This window comes from Arvicanthis niloticus, chromosome 25 (genome assembly GCF_011762505.2).
Source record: "Arvicanthis niloticus isolate mArvNil1 chromosome 25, mArvNil1.pat.X, whole genome shotgun sequence".
Taxonomy (NCBI): Eukaryota; Metazoa; Chordata; class Mammalia; order Rodentia; family Muridae; genus Arvicanthis; species Arvicanthis niloticus.
Window position 1 is genome coordinate 9,091,759 of NC_133433.1, and position 21,380 is coordinate 9,113,138.

Consider the following 21,380-nt stretch of genomic DNA (forward strand, 5'->3'; position numbering starts at 1 on the left):
ATTTTGACACTTGGGTGTATTACAAAATGTGGGCTAGACTTTAAGGAGAGTTGCAAAATGCAGTCATGGACCATGTCCCAGAGTGTTCAAATAATTTATTTTTTTCTGTTTAGAGTTACATAACTCATTAAAAACAAAGGCGAGGGTGGCTAGCATGGATGGGTAGGAAGTGTGTGCAGACAAGGAGCCTCAGGCTTGAGGAGCACACCTGCTCTTGTAGGCTAACTCTGACGCGGCCGTAAGAGTCCAGTTTTCATTTCCTCCTTATCTTCCTCCTCTCTGTGTGCCACTTCTTCAGTGAAGAAGACTCAGAAACCATCTCCTTGAGTAGAAAAGCATCTTTCTGTATGTACTTACCCAATAGGTGCTTGGCTTAAACTGATTCCATTAATCATACTCAGAAGGAAACTTAGATGTCTGTGGGTAGTATCTGTGATTCCGATCACTGTAGGTGCAGTAATTGTTCCCTGTGACTATTTGGTGTTTTTCCTTCTGAGCTTTACTCAGCTGTTATCGGGTCTCAAGCACAGTATACTTTCTATACTCAAGGCTCTAAAAATGAGTGGCGAGGGGATGTTGAATGTCAGCGTTCAATTCCTAAAGGACTGTTCTGTGGCATTGGTGTCATGAGCTTCTAGAATGTTCTTTGCATTTTTCTCACTTTTCTTTTCTTTCTTTAAGGCAGCTGGAATGTTTGTGGATTCTTCTGAAACCTTCTAAGCCTGACTCTGAGGACCCAGCTGGAGGATGCCGTCTGAACACTGCCTTAGGTACACACTGAAGGAGAATGCCGAGCTGAACCTGAGAACACTGCAGTGCTGAGCACAGAGCACTGAACACAGAGCACTGAGTACAGAGCACTAAACAGAGAGCACAGAGCATTGAGCACTGGGCACTGAACACAGACCACTGAACACAGAGCACTAAGCAGAGAGCACAGAGCATTGAGCACAGAGCACTGAACACAGAGCACTGAGCAATGAGCACTGAACACAGAGTAATGAGCACTGAGCAATGAGCACTGAACACAGAGTAATGAGCACTGAGCAATGAGCACTGAACACAGACCACTGAGCACAGAGCACTGAGCAATGAGCACTGAACAATGAGCACTGAGCACAGAGCACTGAGCACTGAGCACAGAGCACTGAGCACAGAGCACTGAGCACAGAGCACTGAGCACAGAGCACTGAGCACAGAGCACTGAGCACAGAACACTGAGCAATGAGCACTGAGCACAGAGCAATGAGCACTGAGCAATGAGCACTGAACACAGCACTGAGCACAGAGCACTGGGCACTGAGCACAGAGCACTGAGCACAGAGCACTAAGCAGAGAGCACAGAGCACTGAGCACAGAGCACTGAGCACAGAGCACTGAACACAGAGCACAGAGCACTGAGCACAGAGCACTGAACACAGAGCACTGAGCACAGAGCACCGAGCACAAGAAGCATGATTTGACTGAATAAATGAAACAGTCATATTTTTTGTGATTTGGGTATTTGGAAAAAGGATGAGTCACTAAGACCTCTTGATCAAACCTAGAAAAGCCTCATGAGTCTTTGGCTTATATGACTTTTTGTCTTTTTTTTTTTTTTTTTTTTTTTGGATGGTAACCCTTTGAGCAAAAGGCAAATCCCTGTAAAGGTACATGATAAAACTTTGTAGAAAACTGTGCTGTCTCTGAATATTGACCCTTTTAATGCAGTCAGTTTGGGGAGGATTCAGAAGTTCCTGATAATATCTTTTTTGAATATTTATTTATTTAATAAGTATTTGTTGAGGCAAACATTCAATTTGATGTAAAGTACCAGCTATGAATAATATAAAAGTGGATTTATTCCTTCATAAACTGGATATTCGATCAGAGAAACAGCTACACCACCAGCAATGCAAATGCTATTGTGAAAACCATTCGGATGGAAAGTGCGGTGCAAACCCAGGAAAGAAGTGTGCCCGAGATCCCCAGGATGAGCTGAGCAACCCCAGGAAAGAAGTGTGCCCGAGATCCCCAGGATGAGCTGAGCAACCCCAGGAAAGAAGTGTGCCCGAGATCCCCAGGATGAGCTGAGCAACCCCAGGAAAGAAGTGTGCCCGAGATCCCCAGGATGAGCTGAGCAACCCCAGGAAAGAAGTGTGCCCGAGATCCCCAGGATGAGCAGAGCAAACCCAGGAAAGAAGTGTGTCCTAAGGATGAGGTGCACTGGCAAATGCATCAAGGCAGGAGAGAGCTTCACGTTTTAAAATCTGAGAGGCAGCCAGAGAGAAAGTCCATAGTGGTCATTCTGCCTAGAGGCAAGTCACCATCAGTTTCTGAGGAAGCAGTCCAAAGGTCTCTAGAAGAGACAATAAGAGAGGTAATGAAACTGAGGAATATCTGTGGAGTGTGAGGAATTAGATACTTCTGTTAAATAATGCTGTCTGACACTATTAGAGATGATTAGTTCCACGGTAAGTTCAGAGTCAGTGGTATCGCCAGAGCAGGCGTAGCACCTCTGCACACCTCTTGTGGGCTTCTTGCAGTCAGCCATTCTCAGTGGAGAATTAGGGAACGGTGTTCAAGGACCAGCAGTATTTCTTATCACCAGGGATCCAGTGTACAGTTGACATTAGCTACATATTGTGCTAAACATCTTACCGTGTATAAGACGGGTCCTCAGAGCAGGAAGCAACCTATCTCAGAAGGCAGTTCATACCAAGGCCAAGAAGCCCTGTGCTAGATCTGGTGCCCTGCCAATATGGTACACATGGACTGTGGTATTTATATGTATCACTTCAAAAAAATTTGCTCCTTGGTACCAAAATCTATGTGTTCTCCAAGTGATTTCTTACCCTAAGCTTGCAATTTATGGTAATCAGTCCCCATCCTTCTGCTGCGTCTTCCCCTATGTAGTCATATCCTTCCCTGCTCCCGCCCAGAGCCTCGGCTGCCCTCCTCTTCATATTCTATTATGCCTTTCCTTTGGAACAGTTGCAACAAGACCATGAACACTGTCTTCCTCCTCAGCACAGATCCTTTTATGGAAGAGTTGCCCAGATTCCAGGCCCTTGGATCCTCAGCCTGCTTTTCTCCAGAGAACTTTTTCTTCCACCCAGCCACAGCGTGGATCTTGCTATCCCCATTAGTCACTTCCTCCTACCATGGATTCATTCCCCAGCTTGCAAGTTTACCTCTCTCACTAGGGCTGTGATTTGCCTTCGTGACCATGTCTCCATAGATGCCATTGAGTTCTTTGTATGTTAAACAGCTCTTGCTGCCAGCCATGGGGCCTGGCCTCAGAAGTGGTTTGTATCCCCAGTGAGATTCTGTTGGGAGATTTTCCTTTATGGGCAGTTATCAAGATAGTTTCTGGATTAAGGGTGAGGACTTTTGTCCACTTCTTTCCTCAGTACTGGGACCTCATCCGGCACAGATACGTGCAGACTCTATTTGTGTTGCCATGTTCTCTGTGAGTTCATATGTTCCTTTGTCCTGCTGGATTGGGTGTCTAGAAAGCCTTATTTCCTTGATATCCCTCTGGCTCATACCATCTTTCCACCTCCTCTCTGTGGGCTTCCCTGAGCTCTGAGAGGAGGGATATGAAGGAGACAAACCATTTAGGACTGAGTGGTTCCGCACTTGATGCACACAGTCTGGTTGTGTGTCTCTGTTAGTTCCCATCTACTGAAACAGGAGGCTTCTCTGATGATGGCTGAGGGAGGCACCGGTCTGTGAGTTAGCAGAATGTTGTTAGGAGTCATTTTGTTGCTATGTTCTCTTAACTGGTTTAAATTCCGAAACTTTAGCTCAACCCTTAATTTTTTCCATTCTTGTTTGTGTATGTGTGTGTGTATGTGTGTGTGTGTGTGTGTGTGTGTGTGTGTGTGTGTGTGGCATTTGCCTGTGAAAAATTCTCCTTCAGATGAATAATCTATGCTGTCCAGTGAAGACCAGTTCATAAAAGTCTTTAAATCAAACAAGCTCCCAAATGTCCAGAGTCTTATTACTGTTTCTGGCTTTCCTATTTCCTACCCCTCAAGAAGCAAACCAAGCCACAACTTTTTTTCTGTGCCGTCAGTGGCTTTTCCCATGCAAGCAGTTTTTACTGTGTTCTTAGGACAGCTGGCTCTGTCCGCTTCTCTCTGAGAAGCATGAGTTCTGTTTCTCTCCTTAGCCAAGACTGTGTTCTGAGCTTCAGACCTATGAATCAAGCTGTGTTTTCTGACATCTACACTTAGAAAGAAGTCTTTAAGACAAATCCAAATTAACATATCCTAAGATGAGTTCACTATGTTCCAGGTGCCCTACTATTGGGATATCAAGTTTTATAAACCAGAAATATGAGCATCTCTATGAGAACCCCCTTCCCATCCACATCTATATCTAGCCTATCACCAAGGCTTTTAACTTTTCCCCATGAATATCTTTCAAATCTGACCACCTCTCTGAAGCATTATCTTGATGTTTCAGGGTAGGGCTGAGATAGGCCTCAACTATTGCCATACTCCCAAACTGCTCTGATCTGGCCCAACTGCTCTTGGTACTACAATCCAGTTGACCTTTTCTGAGACTTCCCATGGCTCTTAGGTGTCCTGGCCCCCACATCCTGCTTGAGTTATCACCTCAGCTGCAGTTTCCTCAGTTCTCTCTTACCCTCAGTTTCAGCCACTGATTTCTGTAGAAGAGTGTGAGTCTGTCTGTCTGTGCTTCCTGCTGACAGAGACCAAAGCTTGCTGTTCTCTTTTCCTGCGTACATCTTCTCTTCCCTCTATCTGTGTTAACTCATCCATCTATACCTTAGCTATTTCTCCTTTGGGAAGCTGAGAGTGCTTAGTGTGCCACTGTCCTTATACAGTGTTACCACACTTTATTTATTTGGCATTTTAGTTCCAGCATCCAGAATAGCAAGGCAGAATAAATGTTTCTTGTATGTATGAATGAGGGAAGGGGTATAGAAAGCTGTTCATGTATAATCAAGTTTCTCCATAACCTTGGTATTTCTTAATTGTGCAAAATGTTTTGATCTAGGCTTATTATTATGGCTATTTTTTATGTTTAGCATCCACTTTATACATTAAAATAAAATTAATTCCATTACAGAATCTTTTAACAGCCTGCACACATAAATAAGTAGCATTTTTACTATTAATGCATAAAAATATCTTTACCTTGTTAAGTAGTAGGTAAACATTAAAAGAGAAGTCTACAGAACTTTTACATTTGAAATGTAAAATGAAGAAGTGTAGATTTGTTTTAGAATTTACATCTTAAGAACTTTCTGAATTCAGTTAAGTGAATAAATGAAAATAAGACCACTTGGGATTTCTGGGATGGAAGAGTTAACTCTATGCACTCAAAGTAGCCATTTGCACTAAAGCAGAGAGTCGGCATGAGCAGGAGGACACTGGTAGAAGCGTGCTCTGCATTTGATTTACTAGTTTTCGTGATCTGTTCCAGAATGAAAGTTCCAGGCTCAAAGTCATGATTAGTCCTATTCCCTGGGACCTCATGAATGAATCTCCCCATTATTAGATGCTGGCATGTGACCAGTCTGGTGCTAACTCCCTGGCATTACTAAAGTCAATCAGCTGCTGGGGAGTCTGGGTTTCCTACTGTGATACCAGAAGCCCGGGTAAGCCCTGTGAGATGCAGAAATGGTCACTGACAGTGGCAGCTTGCTTAGAGTCACCTAATAGGATGCCTGTGAGCTTGTGGACTTGGAAATAGGAGCATAATAGAAAGCACGTATAGTTTAAAGTCGATACATTTTAAAATCAGGAACAAAGAAACGGCTCTGATTCATCTTGGTGTAGTTCATGTAAATCAGTGTGTCCCAAATCACAGCCTAAACATGTCTTCAGTATAAAAGTATTAATGAGATATATTGAGTCCTCTTTTCATATCATTTTCGACAGCACACCTCAACTTGTACTAGCCTATTTAGAGCGTTCTGCAGCCCCATGTAGCTAGTGGCGCCTGTTTTAGCAATGCAGCTCTTGGGAGCCCACAGAAAACAGTACTGGTCTTGCACTTGGGGAGCCTGGGTACCTTCTGTACTAGCTGTGGACTTCGAGCCACACCATACCATTTCTTTCATGGAAGAATTTCCCCAGTTTTAAGCATCTTCTCAAATTTGAATTTCCCCCAGAGAAACGTGGAGCCTCCCTCATACCTTTCCCCAGCTATTTGAAAGTTTTTGAAAGAGTTTTCCGTTTTTTTTTTTGTTTGTTTGTTTGTTTCCCAGTAGTGAGAAGACATTGCTCTGACCTGAGAGGTGAGTGGGTTGGCTAGCCATTTCTTCTCAGGGCAGAGGGAGATAGTAACAAGTGTCCATCTGCCCCCCACTTTAATTTCTGCACAATACACTGCAGCCTTCGATTCCTATTGTTCTTAGTATGTGATAATTAGCCAGGTGACGTGAGCCTCACCTCTTCTGGCTGCCCTGTGCACAGGTGTGCTGTCAGGTTTACAGAGGTGAGGGCTTTTGCAGCCTTATAGCTAAGAGACAAGTTGGAAATTGCTTTGAGAATACAGTGATGACTTGTTGAGACTTGTGATTAGTGGGCCTTCATTTCCTGCCAAATGCCAGAGTGTTTATTTCTGCTTTTTAAGAACTCATAACATATTGGTTCTAAAATATTTAAGCTCTTCTGCCAAGTGTTGTCTTAAATATCGACTTATGGTGCTCTTTAAGGGCGACTGTTCCCAACTGAGCTATTAAGTCTGTGCAGGCGACCGCTAGTGTTCCAGAGCTCAGCCCTTCGGTCTTTGCCAAATTACAGTTCGCAGTTGCTCTTTCCCTGCCAAGATTTCTTAATAGTGACGTGGAGCGTGCACTAGATTTGGAATAAGAAGAGATTTTAAGGCAATTATTTTTAGTGTATTCTCGTTCTACTACAAATGAAATTTCAACATCCCATTTATGATGACATAAAAGAGGAGGAAGGAAATTATGAAAGTCCCAAATACAGTTTCTAAAGTTATAATACTAAAAATCCACTTTCTGTTCCAAAATGTTAGTCCGAGTACAAAAGAAAACAGTTTTGGAACATGATTGCATAGGTTTGTGATTATTGCATGCAATTGTGTTTTCATATATTACTCAATTATTCCGAGGCTACTTTGTACTTATGTTTGCTATAAATATAAACTCAGTAAGAGCTTTTGAAATTTTTATCACCTTGGGCGTAAGTTTTGGAGACCTTTTTTACAGATAATTTTTTTTTAAAGCAGAAAAAATAATTATATCCTTTTGTTCTTAACACTGTTTTTTTTTTTTTTTTAATTAATGATCAAGAATTTTGGTATTCTTATCTGTAAAACATAGGTGCCAATAGTACCTTCTCTTGGGGTTACTAGGAAGACTAAATTGTTAATTATAATTAGTATTTATATATCATGCAGGATAATTAGCTGAAAACTGTAAGCAATATAATTGCTAACTATGAAAATGTCATCATTTTAGGAAAGCTTTTTCAGGCTACCTTGCTGATAAAGAATTCTTGTTTCTTTTCACCACATCTTTTGCTTAATGATACTAATCAATCCGTATTCTAGACTTCACATAGAAAATTTTATAAAAAACTATTTATGTTTCTGAAAGTAACTTTTACTTACTGATTTTGAAAGCCTGCCTACCACAGGAGCCACAGATGAATATTCAATGGCTGTGAACTTTTCAGACTCTGCTGCAAACAATCCTTACACCTTCCTACAAGAGCTTCCTGGAGCCTCCCTTTCTCTTGAGTTACTTTTTTCCCATAGTTTGGGCTTTGATGCTCCCCAGTAGGGAATATTCAATGAAGTTCTCTGAGTCCATTGGCTTTTCATTGGAAGAATTTGGTTCATGTTAAAGTAGAGATTTGTATTTAACTCTAATTTACCAGCCAATTGGCAGAAGTAAGGTAGAACCCCCGTCCAATAAAGCACCAGTGTGGGTAACGCTTTGTTTCTTCTGAATAGCACTCTTCATACTGGCACTGAGCACAGAAATGTCAGGTAGGAAGAGTGCATGTTCAGGCATCCTTAGATATTTTAAATCAGCTTTTAAAGGAGTTCACTGTTTGGAAACAAGACATAACACCCTTGTCATCCTCTGGGAGTAACAGTAATGGCATAGTGCACTGGTCAGAGCCTAGTACTTGTATTAAGAGTCTGGAGTGCTGTAGAGAGATCTTTGATGACCTAAGCTAGAGTTGTCCATAGACATGTATAAATTCAGTTTGTGTTGTGAGTTCATGGCATCATTGTAATCTCATTTTAGAAAATCTTTGAAGTTCAAGTAGGAATTTTGAAAGGACACAGGATAAATTGTTTAAGGTGGGGAAGAAAAATGAAGTGGCAAGCTTCATAATAGGAGCTTAGCAATCTCACAAAATAAAAAGAAAAATAGTCCATTCATAGATCCAGTACAATGATTACATAGACATTGGAAATGGATATTTTACTTTTAACTTTCCATTGTCTTTTTCATTTACAAAGGACACTTTTCCCACCACAGAGATAGGTCTCATGTAGCTCAGGTTGGCCTCTAACTTACTATGTAGCCAAGGATAACCTTGATCTTCAAATCCTCTGCTTCCCAGCTTCCTGAATGCTGGGATTGCAGCTTTATGCCACCGTGCCCCATCTATTGCAGAGTAATTTCTCCTGACATTTGCTGTGTAGTGTGCAGTTTCCCAAGTTCTGCCTGATGCCGTGGTTTGACTGCTCTGGATTCAGGATCCTCATGTGCAGCTCTTTGGCTCAGTTTTCTTATATTTGTTGGGTTTATGTAGCCTAGGGAGACACACGGTGAGTCAAAAGTTAGAGAAAATGGAATTAGAGAGGGAGTCACAGGCTAGGAAGAGTGTGCCTGCCCCCTGCCCCCCACCCCTCCACACGCGGGAAGGCATGCTCACCTGTACACATAAAGCAAGTTTTCCACGTACACACTGAAGGAATGGGAGTTCAGAAACAGGCTCATGGATTCACAGACACACATAGATTCTCACAAAGTTAAACCTCAGCAATACACAGGAGCTACCAAGAGAAAGATGTCCCAGGACAAGGCAGAGGAAAGAATTAGAGTAAAAGAACAGGAAGGTCAGACTCACAGTGCGCTAGAATTCATGTAGCCTTTCCGAAGTCCAGGGAGCGAGAGAGCCCCTGGGAAGCTGAGCTTGCAAAAGGAATAAACATGGCTTCATTACTCTCCTTTGTAGTATTCAAGAAATGCTGACGGGCCAGAGGCTGTGCCACTCGGAATCTCACAATGACACTGTCCTCGCAGCACTGAATCAGCAAAGAAGTGATGGCATTCTCTGTGATGTGACCCTGATCGCTGAGGAGCAGAAATTCCACGCCCACAAGGCAGTCCTAGCGGCCTGCAGTGACTATTTCCGGGTAAGTGAAGGTGGATGTGTTTGTCTTAGGATGTCAATACACAAAGGACAGCCTTGCTTCCTGACCATTCCTAGGCCATGAGCCAACTACATGGTGGTGTGTGGATTTGTAAGTGTTGAGAACCTCTGTACCTTAAGAGACAGAACTCAATCCAGGGCCCTGGTGGGACATTTACTGGACTAAGTTGAATGGCTGTAATGGAAAGCAGACCTGTGCATCTGACTAATGCATTTGGTTGGCATTTTGCAAGCCCTGGATGGTGTGGCAGTGACATGTCTGGCATATGAAGATATGGTTCTTTTTTGCTAGAACTTGGAATTTGATTTCCAGCTGTGAGTGATGTGTGCTGATATGACTTGGGTGGATGAGCTCTTTTATATTTATATTTCATTTAATCTTTGTGCAAACACCTTGTCCGAGTGCATGCACGTGCTATTGAGGGCTGCAATTTTTCCACAGAAACAAATGTAATCTCAGAGATTAAAGACTTAGAATTCCGAATGCACATAAGTAAACACGGTTCTTAACTTGCATACCTGGTGTCTGACTTTTGTTTTTTTTTTTTAATTTTAGAAACATATTAGTTGGGGTCTGAGGAAATGTCTGAGTGGTTGAAGTGCAGTCATACAAGTGTGGATACTGAGTGGGGTTTGGATGCTGGGAGACCTTGCCTAAATGAGTAAAGTGGAAGAGAAGTTGAAGAAGATTTCTGGCCTCAGCCTCAGGCCTCCACACATGAGCTCATATACATGCAAACATATAAACATACCACTCCCACACAGATGGAATAAGAATATTATTAGTGTGTGTGTGTGTGTGTGTGTGTGCCTATATATGTATGCATGACGTGTGGGGGTGCACATGCCAAACTTGTACAGCAAGGTTCTTTACCTGTTGATTCATTTTGCAGTCTCCTCTTCCTCTTCCCCCTAATCCTCTTCTTCCTCCTCTTCCTCCTCCTTCTTCTTCCTCTACCTCCTCCCCCTCCTCTTTCTCATCTTCTTCCTCCTCCTCTTCCTCCTTCTTCTTCCTCTTCCTCTTCTACCTCCTTCCCTCCTCCTCTTCCTCCTCCTTCTTCTTCCTCCTCCCCCTCTTCCTCTTCTCTTCCTCCTTCTCCTCTTCCTCCTTCTCCTCTTCCTCTTCCTCCTCTCCCTCCTTCTCTTCTCCTCCTCTTCTCCTCCTCTTCTTCCTTTTCCTCCCTTGCCTCCTCCTCCTCATTTTAAATTGGCATGTGTTTATTGTTCATGTATTCATAAAGCAAGTTTCTTTTAAATGTATCATATATTTTTACCATCAGTCTCTCCCTCCTGGTACTCCCCTCAGTTCTCCTTTCTCCTAATAGCCTCCTTTCTTCCCACCCCAACCTCCATTGCTTATTTGAGTTGTCAACCTAACAGACTCTAGAATCCCCTGGGAGATAGGTCTCTGGATATGCTGGTGTGAGAAAAACCCACCTTAATTGTGAGAAGGGCTATTTCCTGGGTGGGGGACCCTGTATGAGATGTAGACAGCAGGCTGAGCGCTTGAGTGGAATTCATGCCTCTCTCCTTTGGACTGTGGCCAGCCACTTCCAGCTCCTGCTGCCTTGACCTCCCAGCCATGATCTACTATACCATGAACTGTGAGCTAAAATAAACCTCTTTTTCCTTAAGTTTCTTTCCTTACAGTATTTTAGCAGAGCAATAGGAAAAAAAGCCAACTCCTCTGTGCTAGTCCGCTGATCTACAGGTTTGTTTTTGTTAGCAGTTTTGTACAGGATCTTGCTGTACAAGTTTGGCAACCCAGATTTGATCTCCAGACCCCATGCATAGGTGGATGGAGGGAGAGAATCAACTCTACCAAGTTGTCTTCTAAACGTCACATGTAGATCTCTTTTGACAATATAGCTGTTTGTTGTGAAATTACTTCTACTAATGCATTAGTGTTCATGATCTTTCCATCTTATTCTTCACTTTAAGTGCTTACATTATTCTTATTGTATTTTCTTGGCTAGGATTATTTCTAGGTTATTTATTTATTTATTTATTTATTTATTTATAAAGCACCGAGTGGGGTTGCTTTCCTGAGTTCTCAGCAGTATGTTGGTTGCTGACTTCTGGAAAAGCTACTGATTTTTGTATCCTGTTCATTTTCTAGAAGAGTTCATCAGTTCTAAGAGTTTCTGGTAGAGCTTTGGGTCTCTTATTATGGAAAGTTATTGTCTACAAAGTAGAGATGATTTTTCATTTATATCCATTTTATTTCTTTCCCTGTTGATTTTATTTAGTTAGTTTTATTCCTCTAGCTCAAACTTCAAGACTGTATTGAGGGAAAGTATGAAAAGAGTGGATGGCATTGTCTCACTCCTGACTTTACTGGAAGTGCTTTGACAGTTTAACTCTGATTAGGGTAATATGGGTTATGGAAGGTTTTTTCTTTTAATATATAACATTTATTATGTTACTCGATATTTATTTCATTGATAGTTTTTTTTAAGGCATTTGTTGTCGAGAGAAATTTATCAAGGGACTTTATCAAAGGACTTTTCTGTATCTATTAAGATATGATTTCTGGCTTCAAGTCTACTTATGTGATGTGCAGATGTATATGTTAAACTATCCTTGAATGGAATAAAGTCCACTGATCATGATGAATGATTGTACTGGCTGGTTTTGTGTGTCAACTTGACACAAGCTGGAGTTATCACACAGAGAAAGGAGCCTCCCTTGAGGAAATGCCTCCATGAGATCCAGTTGCAAGGTGTTTTCTCAATTAGTGATCAAGGGTGGGAGGGTCCTGCTCATTGTGGGTGGTGCCATCCCTGGGCTGGTAGTCTTGGGTTCTGTAAGAAAGCAAGCTGAGAAAGCCAGGCAAGCAAGCCAGTAAGTAACATCTCTTCATGGCCTCTGCATCAGCTCCTGCTTCCTGACTTGCCTGAGTTCCAGTCCTGACTTCCTTTGGTGATGAACAGCCATGTGGAAGCGTAAGCTGAATAAACCCTTTCCTCTTCAACTTGCTTCTTGGTCATGATGTTTGTGTACGACTAGAAACCCTGGCTAAGACAATGATGTTTTTGATGTGTGATTTAATTCAATTTATAAATATTTTGTTGAGAATTTGTGCATCTGTTCATTGGGGAGACTGACCTATAATTTTTTTTTTTTTTTGCTAGCCTTTTCCAGTTTAGAAACTACAATGACAAATGAGTTTGGCAGTATTAATTCTTTAATTTTGTGGAATCGTTTGAGAAGCATTGATAAACTTTAGCTGTGGATCCTTCTGAGCTTGGAGATTTTAGTTGGGAGACTTTTATTAGTTCTTTACTCTTTGCGCTGGTTACTATTTGTCAGTTAACACAAACCAAAGACACCTGGGAAAAGGATACCTCAACTATAAAATTATCTCCATCAGAGTGGTCTGTGGTCATGTCTATAGGGGTATTTTCTCAATGACTGACAAGGGAAAGCTCACCCCACTTTGTGTAGTGCTAACCCTGGGGTACATAGGCAAATCTGAGCAAGCCATAGTGAGGGTACCTCTGTACTTCCTGCTTCAAGCTCCTGATGCACATCTGTCTTAGTGTTTCTATTGTTGTGAAGAGACACCAAGACCATAGCAACACTTATAAAAAAAACATTCAATTTGGGGCTGCCCCAAAGTTTCAGAGGGTTAATTAGTCCAGTATCATCATGGTGGGAAACATGGAGACATACAGGAAGACATGGTACTGGAGAAGGAGCTGAGAGTTCTACATCTTGATCTGCAGGCAGCACAAGTGAATGCCACACTAAGCCTAGCTTGAGCATATAAGACCTAACCTCCCCCCCACCCCCAGGGACATCCTTTCTCCAACAAGGTAACACCTACTCCAACAAGGCCACACCTCATAATAGTGCTACTCCCTATGAGCCTATGGGGGCCATTTTTTTCAAACCACTACAGCATCCCTCAGTGATAGTCTGCATCTTGTAATTAATTTTTTTTCATTCCCTAAGTTAGTTTTGGTAAGTGGTTTATCATAGCAATAGAACTCTAACTAGGGCAATCTTGCTGTATATTACAGATCTACTTAAATTATTAATAACCTCTTGGCTTAAATTTGGTAGGTCATATATATCTAGAAAGTTTCTCATTTCCTATAGAGTTTTACAATTTATTAGAAGATAACTTTCAATGTATGCCTTAATAATGTTTTGAATTTTACTAATACCTGGTATGCCTTCCCTCTTGTCTCTAATTTTATTAATTTGGATATTTTAGTTGTGTTGGTCTGATTAAGGAGTTTCCAATTTTTTGTCTTTTCAAAGAATCAGCTGCATGTTTTGCTGATATTTTAAAGTAAGATTTATTTTTGTTAATATGTATGTATATATGTATGTATGTATGTGCCTCTGTGTGGCGTGCTTATATATCTGTGGTTGCTGGCAGAGATAAGAAGGTGTAATATCTCCTGAAGCCTGGGTTGCAGGTGGCCGAGAGCTGCCTGATAACAGTTCTCAGAACAAGAGTCCTCTGCAAGCAGAATATATGCTCTTAACCAACCAATGACCCAGCTCTTCAGTCCTGTCATTATCATCGATTCTTTGCATAGTTTTTTTTTAAACTTCATTAATTTCTACGTTTATTTTTATTATTTCTTCTGCTTACTGATTTGGGCCTTGGTTTATTCTTACATCCTTGTGGTACATTGCTAAGTAATTTCCTGATAGTTCTCTGCTCTTTTAGTGAAGCCAGTTACAGATATAGACATCCATCCCTTTTAGAGCTGCTTAAATTGTTCTCCACAGGTTCTCATGCATTGTATTTTTGCTTTCACTCTGGAGTTTATTCTGCTCTACAGACTTTACAATTCTGCTTAGCCGCTGTAACTGGTGCTTCCCACACTCATCACCCTCTTAGTATAGCTGCATTCCTCCTATGCCGAGTTTAGTTCCCAGAGATTATAACATCCTGTGCGTAGGTATCATTCATTTAATCCTCTGGTATCTTCTAATTTTATCCATGTTTGACTCTTACTCACCATTCTCTTTACCTTTTTATATGGGTACTAGAAACAAAACCTGGATAATATTTAGCTGGAAATTAGATTAACTTCTGACTATACATTTTTCAAGTCAAATTCTAAAAAGAGGTTTGTTTTTATTTTGTATGTATTAGTTTTGCCTGCAAAGTTTACTGCATGTGTGCCTGGTACCCATGAAGGCCAGAAGAGGGGCCTGGGTCAAGTGGTCCTGGAGCTAATCTCCATGTAGTTGCTGGCAACCAAACTTGGTTCTTCTGAAGAACAGTGGAACCACTTCTCCATACTCCTTACTTCAATGTTTCTTAAGTTCTTTTGAGTTGTTACTTCAGTTGATTGATGACTGAATTAGTCACAGTTCTATTGCTATGAAGAGACAACATGACCAAAGTAACTCTTACAAAAGAAAGCATTTAACTGGGGATTTGCTTACAGGTTTGGATGTTTAGTTCATTATCATCATGTCAGAAAGTATGGCAGCAGACATGGCAGGCATGCTGTACTGAAGCAGTAGGTGAGAGCTACATCCTGATGCACAAGCTGAGAGAGAGAGAGAGAGAGAGAGAGAGAGAGAGAGAGAGAGAGAGAGAGAGAGGCAGAGGCCTAGCATGGGCTTTTGAAACCTCAAACCACACTCCAATGACACACTTCCTTCATCAAGGCCACACCTCCTAATCTTGTCAAATTCTGTCACTCCTTGTTCACGAAACATTCAAATATATGGGCCTATGGGGGATGCTCTTATTCAAACCACCACAACGACGAAGTAATATTTTTGAAACATAACATTAGTGTATACTGACTGATCTATCATTGGCCAAGGAAATCCAGTGGCCACTCCCTCAATCAGTGTAAGAGAACAGTTTTGACTAATGGCAGTAAAGACTACTTAGTCTTAATTAGTAGGAGTTCACATTTCAGTATGATGCAAAAATAAACCCTTTTCCAGAAATAATCTTCTCCAGGGATGAGCATATCAATTGGTTATCTAATACCAAACTGTCAACTCTGAAAACATATATACAAATAACATTTTATAGATTTAGCAGGCTGTATTATATGCACACACACACACACAAGTATACACATAACAACAATTAATATAAAAGACCCCATGACTTTATGGGAGGATTTGAAGCTGGGAAATGGAAGAGAGAAATGTAATTATAATATCAGAAAATAAATGAAGTAATATAAAATGTCCTTTTATAAAAATCCTTAAATAATACAGAAATCAACAGAGGTCTTTGGCCAGCTAATAATTGGTTTAGATATTTCTAAAGAATAATCCTGTTTTTTCCATATAAGAAATAGTATTCATTACATTCCATTGCCAACTAACAGTGATATGAACAGCCTTTGAAAAAGTTGAGGAGATGGCCCAGTGGCTGAAGTACTGTCATAAAAGCAGAAAGACATGAGGACACAGATCTCCAATACCGGTGTAAAAGCCAGATGGGCAGTAGCCCCCTGTGATCCTAATATGGGGTGGGGGCTGAGACGAGGAATCCCTGCCCACCACTCACTCCCCAGGAAGAGAAATTCTTCCAGGTCTGTAGGTAAATGTGCCTTTTGCTCCAGACTGTGATGTCCATTTTACTTCCAAAGCTGGAAGGAAAATTTAGCTAAAGGAATGGTCACTGTTTGTCATGGTCAATTTTTGTCAACTTGAAAAAAGCTAGACTCATCTGGGAAGATAAACCTCACCTGACAAAGTGCCCTCATCGGGTTGCCTAGTGGAAGTCTATGGAGCATTTTCTTGATTGACAGTTGATGTGGGAGGACTCAGCCTCTGGTTGTTATCTTCCCTCCAACCCCCCCTCCTCAGGCAGATGACCTTGGGTGGAGTATGAAAGCAAGCTGAGCAAGCTATAGAATTAACCAGTAAGTAGTGTTCCTTCATGCCTCTGCTTCAGTTCCTGCCCTGGCTTCTCTCAGTGATGGACTATAAACTAAACTTGCTACCTCCAAGTTGAATTTGGTCATGGCTTTTTTTTTTTTTTTTTTTTTTTTTTTTTTTTTTTTTTTTTCTTTTTGGTTTGGTTTGGTCTTTTTTTTTTTTCCACAGCAATGAAAGGCGAACTAGAACATCATTTTATTCTGAGTGTATGCAAAAATTTAAGAGACTCATAAAGCACTGCCTCTCCCAACCATCTACCCTAATTTAGAGTTATTTTTTTGCTCTTATATCTTATGTTCTACATGGAAATACCTAGATACAGTGTCCTGCTGTCTTTGGTAACTTCTGTTTCTCTTGCAACAGTATAATGTTGTCTCGTACTTTGTAAGTGCTCAGTAAATAATTTGTTAAATTGATGAAATGTTTCCTAATTTTCACAGTAACTCATGTATAATTCAGTTCTCAAGATCTTAAATATGAAATGTATTGATACAAAATATTTGTAAATTATTTGTGCATTTCCCCTTCTGTTAGGATTCTCTAAAGTTAAGTAAATACTTTGGTGTAAACTAGACTTTTATGATCTAAAGTGTGGTACTTAGCACATGGCTCTGAAGCTAACATGCTACTTGGTTGATTCAGAAGCTAGAAGACTGCAGGAGCCAGCAGGCACACGTGTCGGTGTAAACTGTTCCATGAAATTGCCCTGAGAGTTAACAATAGATTTTCTTGCTTACAACATGAATAACGAAAGAGCAGTTGAGCACAAAGTGCTTTGACTTCCTGTGATCATTAACATTTTAAAAGGAAGTATAAAAAAAAACATTATTGAGTCAAGTAATAATGACTTTAAAAAAAGAAGAAACCTAAATATTAGGTTTAACTCCAGTGGTGTATGCACAGCATGGGCATTTGTCAAACATGTAACTAAATTAGAGCTGCAATTCCTGAAGAGGGTAATGCAGCAGTGGGGAGATGAAATGGTTGAGCCTAGGAGCCTGAGTTCTGCATTAGGCAGCTGTTTTCCACAGTGCTTAGCAAATGGAAGGTTCTACTTCAATTAATAATTGCTGGGTTCCTCCTCTTCTCCTGCTGTGCTGTGTAAACAAAGGCAGGTTATCTCTCTTCCTTGGACCTGTGGTTTTTCATTGGTCAGCTGCTCCCTTCAAGCACAGTGAATCTGGGGTGCTGCAGATTCACTGATGTGAGGAATCACACCCTCGGTCAGCACAGTTTCACTAAACATTAGCTGTTTCGCCTCTTGGATTGATTTCTGCTGCCTGGCCATGCTACATCTGGGTGCTAGTGGAAAGAAAAGGTCAGCTCTTTTTATGGGCTCAGCTGCTTGCAGGCTCACTCACCTTTTGATAGTTCAGAATAGCTTGTTTTTATCCATTTCTCCCTTTGCGTTTTCTGAATCTGAAATTCCCTTCCTTCTTAGAAACCTTCAATAACCATCTGACTTTTTCTCCTTCTCTGGCATTCTTTTCTGAATCTGTGCAGGGCTGTGCAGTGAATGGTCACTGCCTGCTTGGGTGCTAGGTTCAGCCTTCACACATGCTGTTCACCATCCACAGCCCCTCCCATCTCTAGTCTGTTTCTTCAGCACTGACATAACACTGGCCACCAAGCTCAGTCTGTTTTACCTCAGGCTTTTGAACCTCTCAGTGTTGGACCTCTCAGTTTACGGCTCTATCAAGGCTTATAACAACCAACATGGCTGATGTTTTTCATAAGCCTTTATGTTGACTCTCCTCTATGTTCCTACATTCATAAAGTCTTCCACTTTTCAACATTTAAATTTTAGCTTGTCTCCTTTAAAGAACTGAAGAGAGGTACTATGACTAGCCAAGGTAGTGAAGTCCATTGAGGTATTGTTGAAAACTGAACTGGAAAATATTGAATTAGAGGTAACAAGAAAAGTCAGGCAGAAGCCTTGTGATTGTGTGTATGTGTGCGCATGTGTGTGTGTGTGTGTGTATGTCTGTGTGTGTGTGTGTGTGTGTGTAATGGATGAGCATGAGTCACCTGTGTATCCCCTCCTTTTTAAAGTCCCTCTGAACCAGGGAGCTCATATGTAAGGTCACAGGACCCTGTGGGGCAGTGGGCTGTGACAGGCAGCTGGGTACCTACCAAAGAGAGGTTTGTGGTCATTGGTCACGTAGCACAGGTAGAGGGTATGCCTACTGGCTGCAGAGCCTCAAGAGATCTCCATATTCATGAGATAACTAAAGGCCAGAGGGTGTAGCCAATTAAGCATTCCTTCCCAGTCTCTCCTCCTTGCAAAAGGTATTTAACTTCAGGCCCACCCTGAGAATATGGGGTATAGCTTCATCCATTTTCCACCAAGACAATAAACACTTTCAGACCATGGACTACTTCTCTTCTTTGGGGCTGTTGTGAGGAACTGTGGAGAAGGTCTTCAACTACAGAGCCGCTGTGGAACCTCCCACCGATGACCTCTTTGCGTTCCAGCCATGGAGGCTGCCAACTCAAACAAGCTAGCTGAGCCAGACATGGCCCAGCCAAGAGAGTTGCTGTGACCAAGAGCTCCCTCCCTGAGAGACGGCACTGGACCTTCTCCCCCTCACCCCTTCGGCTGCGGCTTGATACTTGAGTATCTGGATAGTAGGAATAAGGGATGTTCTTGCTGTTCATGTGCCTGACATATGGAAGAAGCGAGGAAAAGAATCCCACAAGAATTTTAAAGAAAGCTGTATCATTGAAGGAGCAAGAGAGAAAGGCTTTTGTATAAATGTGTTTCTTTCAGGCTTCTACAAGAGGGAGAACCAAGGTTATATTCTCCACTGTGATGTTTGCCCAGAGCCCACTGCAGCACCAAGGACATCATAAGTCCTTCAAATTAATTTTCCCTATTGTAATGTAACTGAAACAGTTTCTTGCTGAGTTGAATATCACTAATGCCCTCCTAAGAACTTCCTTTTGCTCAGATACATGTATTTTTATCATGAATTTATATATATGCATATACATATATAGACATAGATCTCTTTAAAATATTCATTTGTCTTCCCTTCTAATAACATCCTTTAAAGATTCGAGGCTAATAGTATTGCTCACAAAACGGTAGCATTTGTACTGCTTGCTGTTCAGTCACCACAGATAATGCAGACAGATAATGCTTATTATACTAGGGATAAAAAAAACAAAAACAAAAACAAAAAAAGACAGCATTGACAGTTGTGTTGCTTTCAGCTCCCAAGCTGAATGCCTTCTGTCTTCATTTCTGCCCTGTTCCTCAAATACAAATCAATTCTGTGAATTTCAGTGCACTTTTGGTAAATTATCTTTTAGTTTAAAGATGAAATTAATAAGAACAAATGGAGTTATGAACCTACAGGTGGTACATGAATGTTAAAGGTCAGAGAGTCGCCCACCCCCATTTTTATCTATCCTTGAGTCAACGTGCTTCAGCTTTCTTGTGTTTATGTTCTGAGCGGTCACTGGAGTCAGTGGTATAATTGATAGCTGCTCATTTTATGCTGCAGATGTACCACACATTCTGATTAGAACAGGTTTTAAAATTATATTTTAACTTGGTGTAACTTCTTGAATCTTCATTTCATTAAAAAAAAAAGAGAGAGAGAAAGACAATAGTAAACTAACCCAAAGCCCCATTTTGTTTACTTTGTATGTGTCTCTTATTATTGTAGATAGCAAACATTACTCTGTAGCTATTTAATTTATATGTAAATATCATTGAAATCACAAATGTGCAATATTTCCATAGTCACCTCCACAGTACTCTGCTCCATGGTTCATTGTTTTGCTTGAGGTCAGACAAGCTCTCCTGAATCGCATGGTTATGATGCATGTGGGCCCCCATAGCCACATCTTAATGCTTGCATGCTTATTCTTTCCTTTCTCTGACAATTAACATTACATATCAATCATAGAGGCGCCTAAATAGCATTCTTACACCATAAACTATCATTATTTGGTAAACTGGCCATTATTTTCCATCAAATGGTTTGTAGAACACAGAGGAAGCCCTGTGTGAAGTCCTGACTGAATGTGTATTTTGACATGGGCATTCCATTCTAAAGAAACACTTTATAAGTTCATTGTTAGGTAGTGTATAGTGTGACAGAAGTTTCTGTTGAAAATAATTTTGCTGTTTTGTAGATATCAAATGAGATTGTCAAGAGAACTTCCCCTTGTAGTTTCTTCCAGCATTATTACTGGACACGCGGTGTGTTGCTTTTGTTTACATTCCCCTCACTGGAAGACATTCTGTACCATTGTACATCATCACTCTAACACAGAGCTACCATGGTAATATCCTTCAGTAGACAAACAGGGAAATTGTGGTCCATCCATACTATGGAATAATATTGAATGATGCAGATGATTTATAAAGTTGTGGAAAGTCGTAGATGACACTTTGAAAGTGAAAGAAGCTAGGCTCTATATAATCCTAAATATTTTGGGGAAAAGTGTTAGAGACATGGATGGGGGAGCGGGGGGAAGAATAGTTATCACGAGCTTGAACAAGATAGGAGCAAACAGACGGATAACAAAGGATAAATGTAGACTACCAGGATTGAATCGTCATGTAAACTTCGGACCTTAGTAATGGCTTTCTAATAATTGGTTTGTTGTATTTATGGAAAGTGAACTTCTAGAGAAGGCTCCAGTTTTTAAAACATCAAATGAATGACTAGCTTATAACAAATGAATATTTCATATTTATAATATATATTTATATTTATGAAAAGTATTTATAAAAAATTAATATCCCCCTTGAAGAACTGACATCTTTAATACGCTTCGGTCTTAGTTTCACAGGAAAGGAATTCTAAGAAAATCAAGGGAGGATATTTTCAAATCGAGAGAAGTACACCAGCGCTGACTGGCTCTTTCACTTCAGAGCATCGTCATTCATTCAAAAAGCAGGTTAAGAGCCTACATATATGCCCAACATAGTAATGGTGATGCTCTCGGAATAATAAATAGTATACTATATAGTCTGAACCCCCAAAGAAGCAAAACCAATAGGAAATATAGAGTAGGTCAAAAGACAGATACATAGATTTACTATAGGGATTTATACGGCTGTAGAGGCTAAGGCATTGCCCGTTCTGTAGGAGCAAG

At 40.9% G+C, this 21,380-nt stretch overlaps 1 protein-coding gene across 6 annotated transcripts in view; it reads left to right on the top strand.

The window, feature by feature from the left end:
- The window catches only part of Klhl32 (kelch like family member 32), a 219,375-nt gene that overhangs the window by 44,345 nt on the left and 153,650 nt on the right, over positions 1–21,380 (top strand). For 4 of the 6 annotated variants that reach the window (XR_013107284.1, XM_076924066.1, XM_076924068.1 and 1 more), the window contains 2 exons: positions 682–770; positions 9,186–9,366. Coding sequence is in view for 5 of the 6 variants with exons in the window: in XM_076924066.1 (XP_076780181.1) it covers positions 748–770; positions 9,186–9,366 (204 nt within the window). In the remaining variant the exon portion in view is untranslated. The remainder of the gene's footprint in view (positions 1–681; positions 771–9,185; positions 9,367–21,380) is intronic. The other 2 variants (XM_076924069.1, XM_076924067.1) reach the window with 1 other exon arrangement.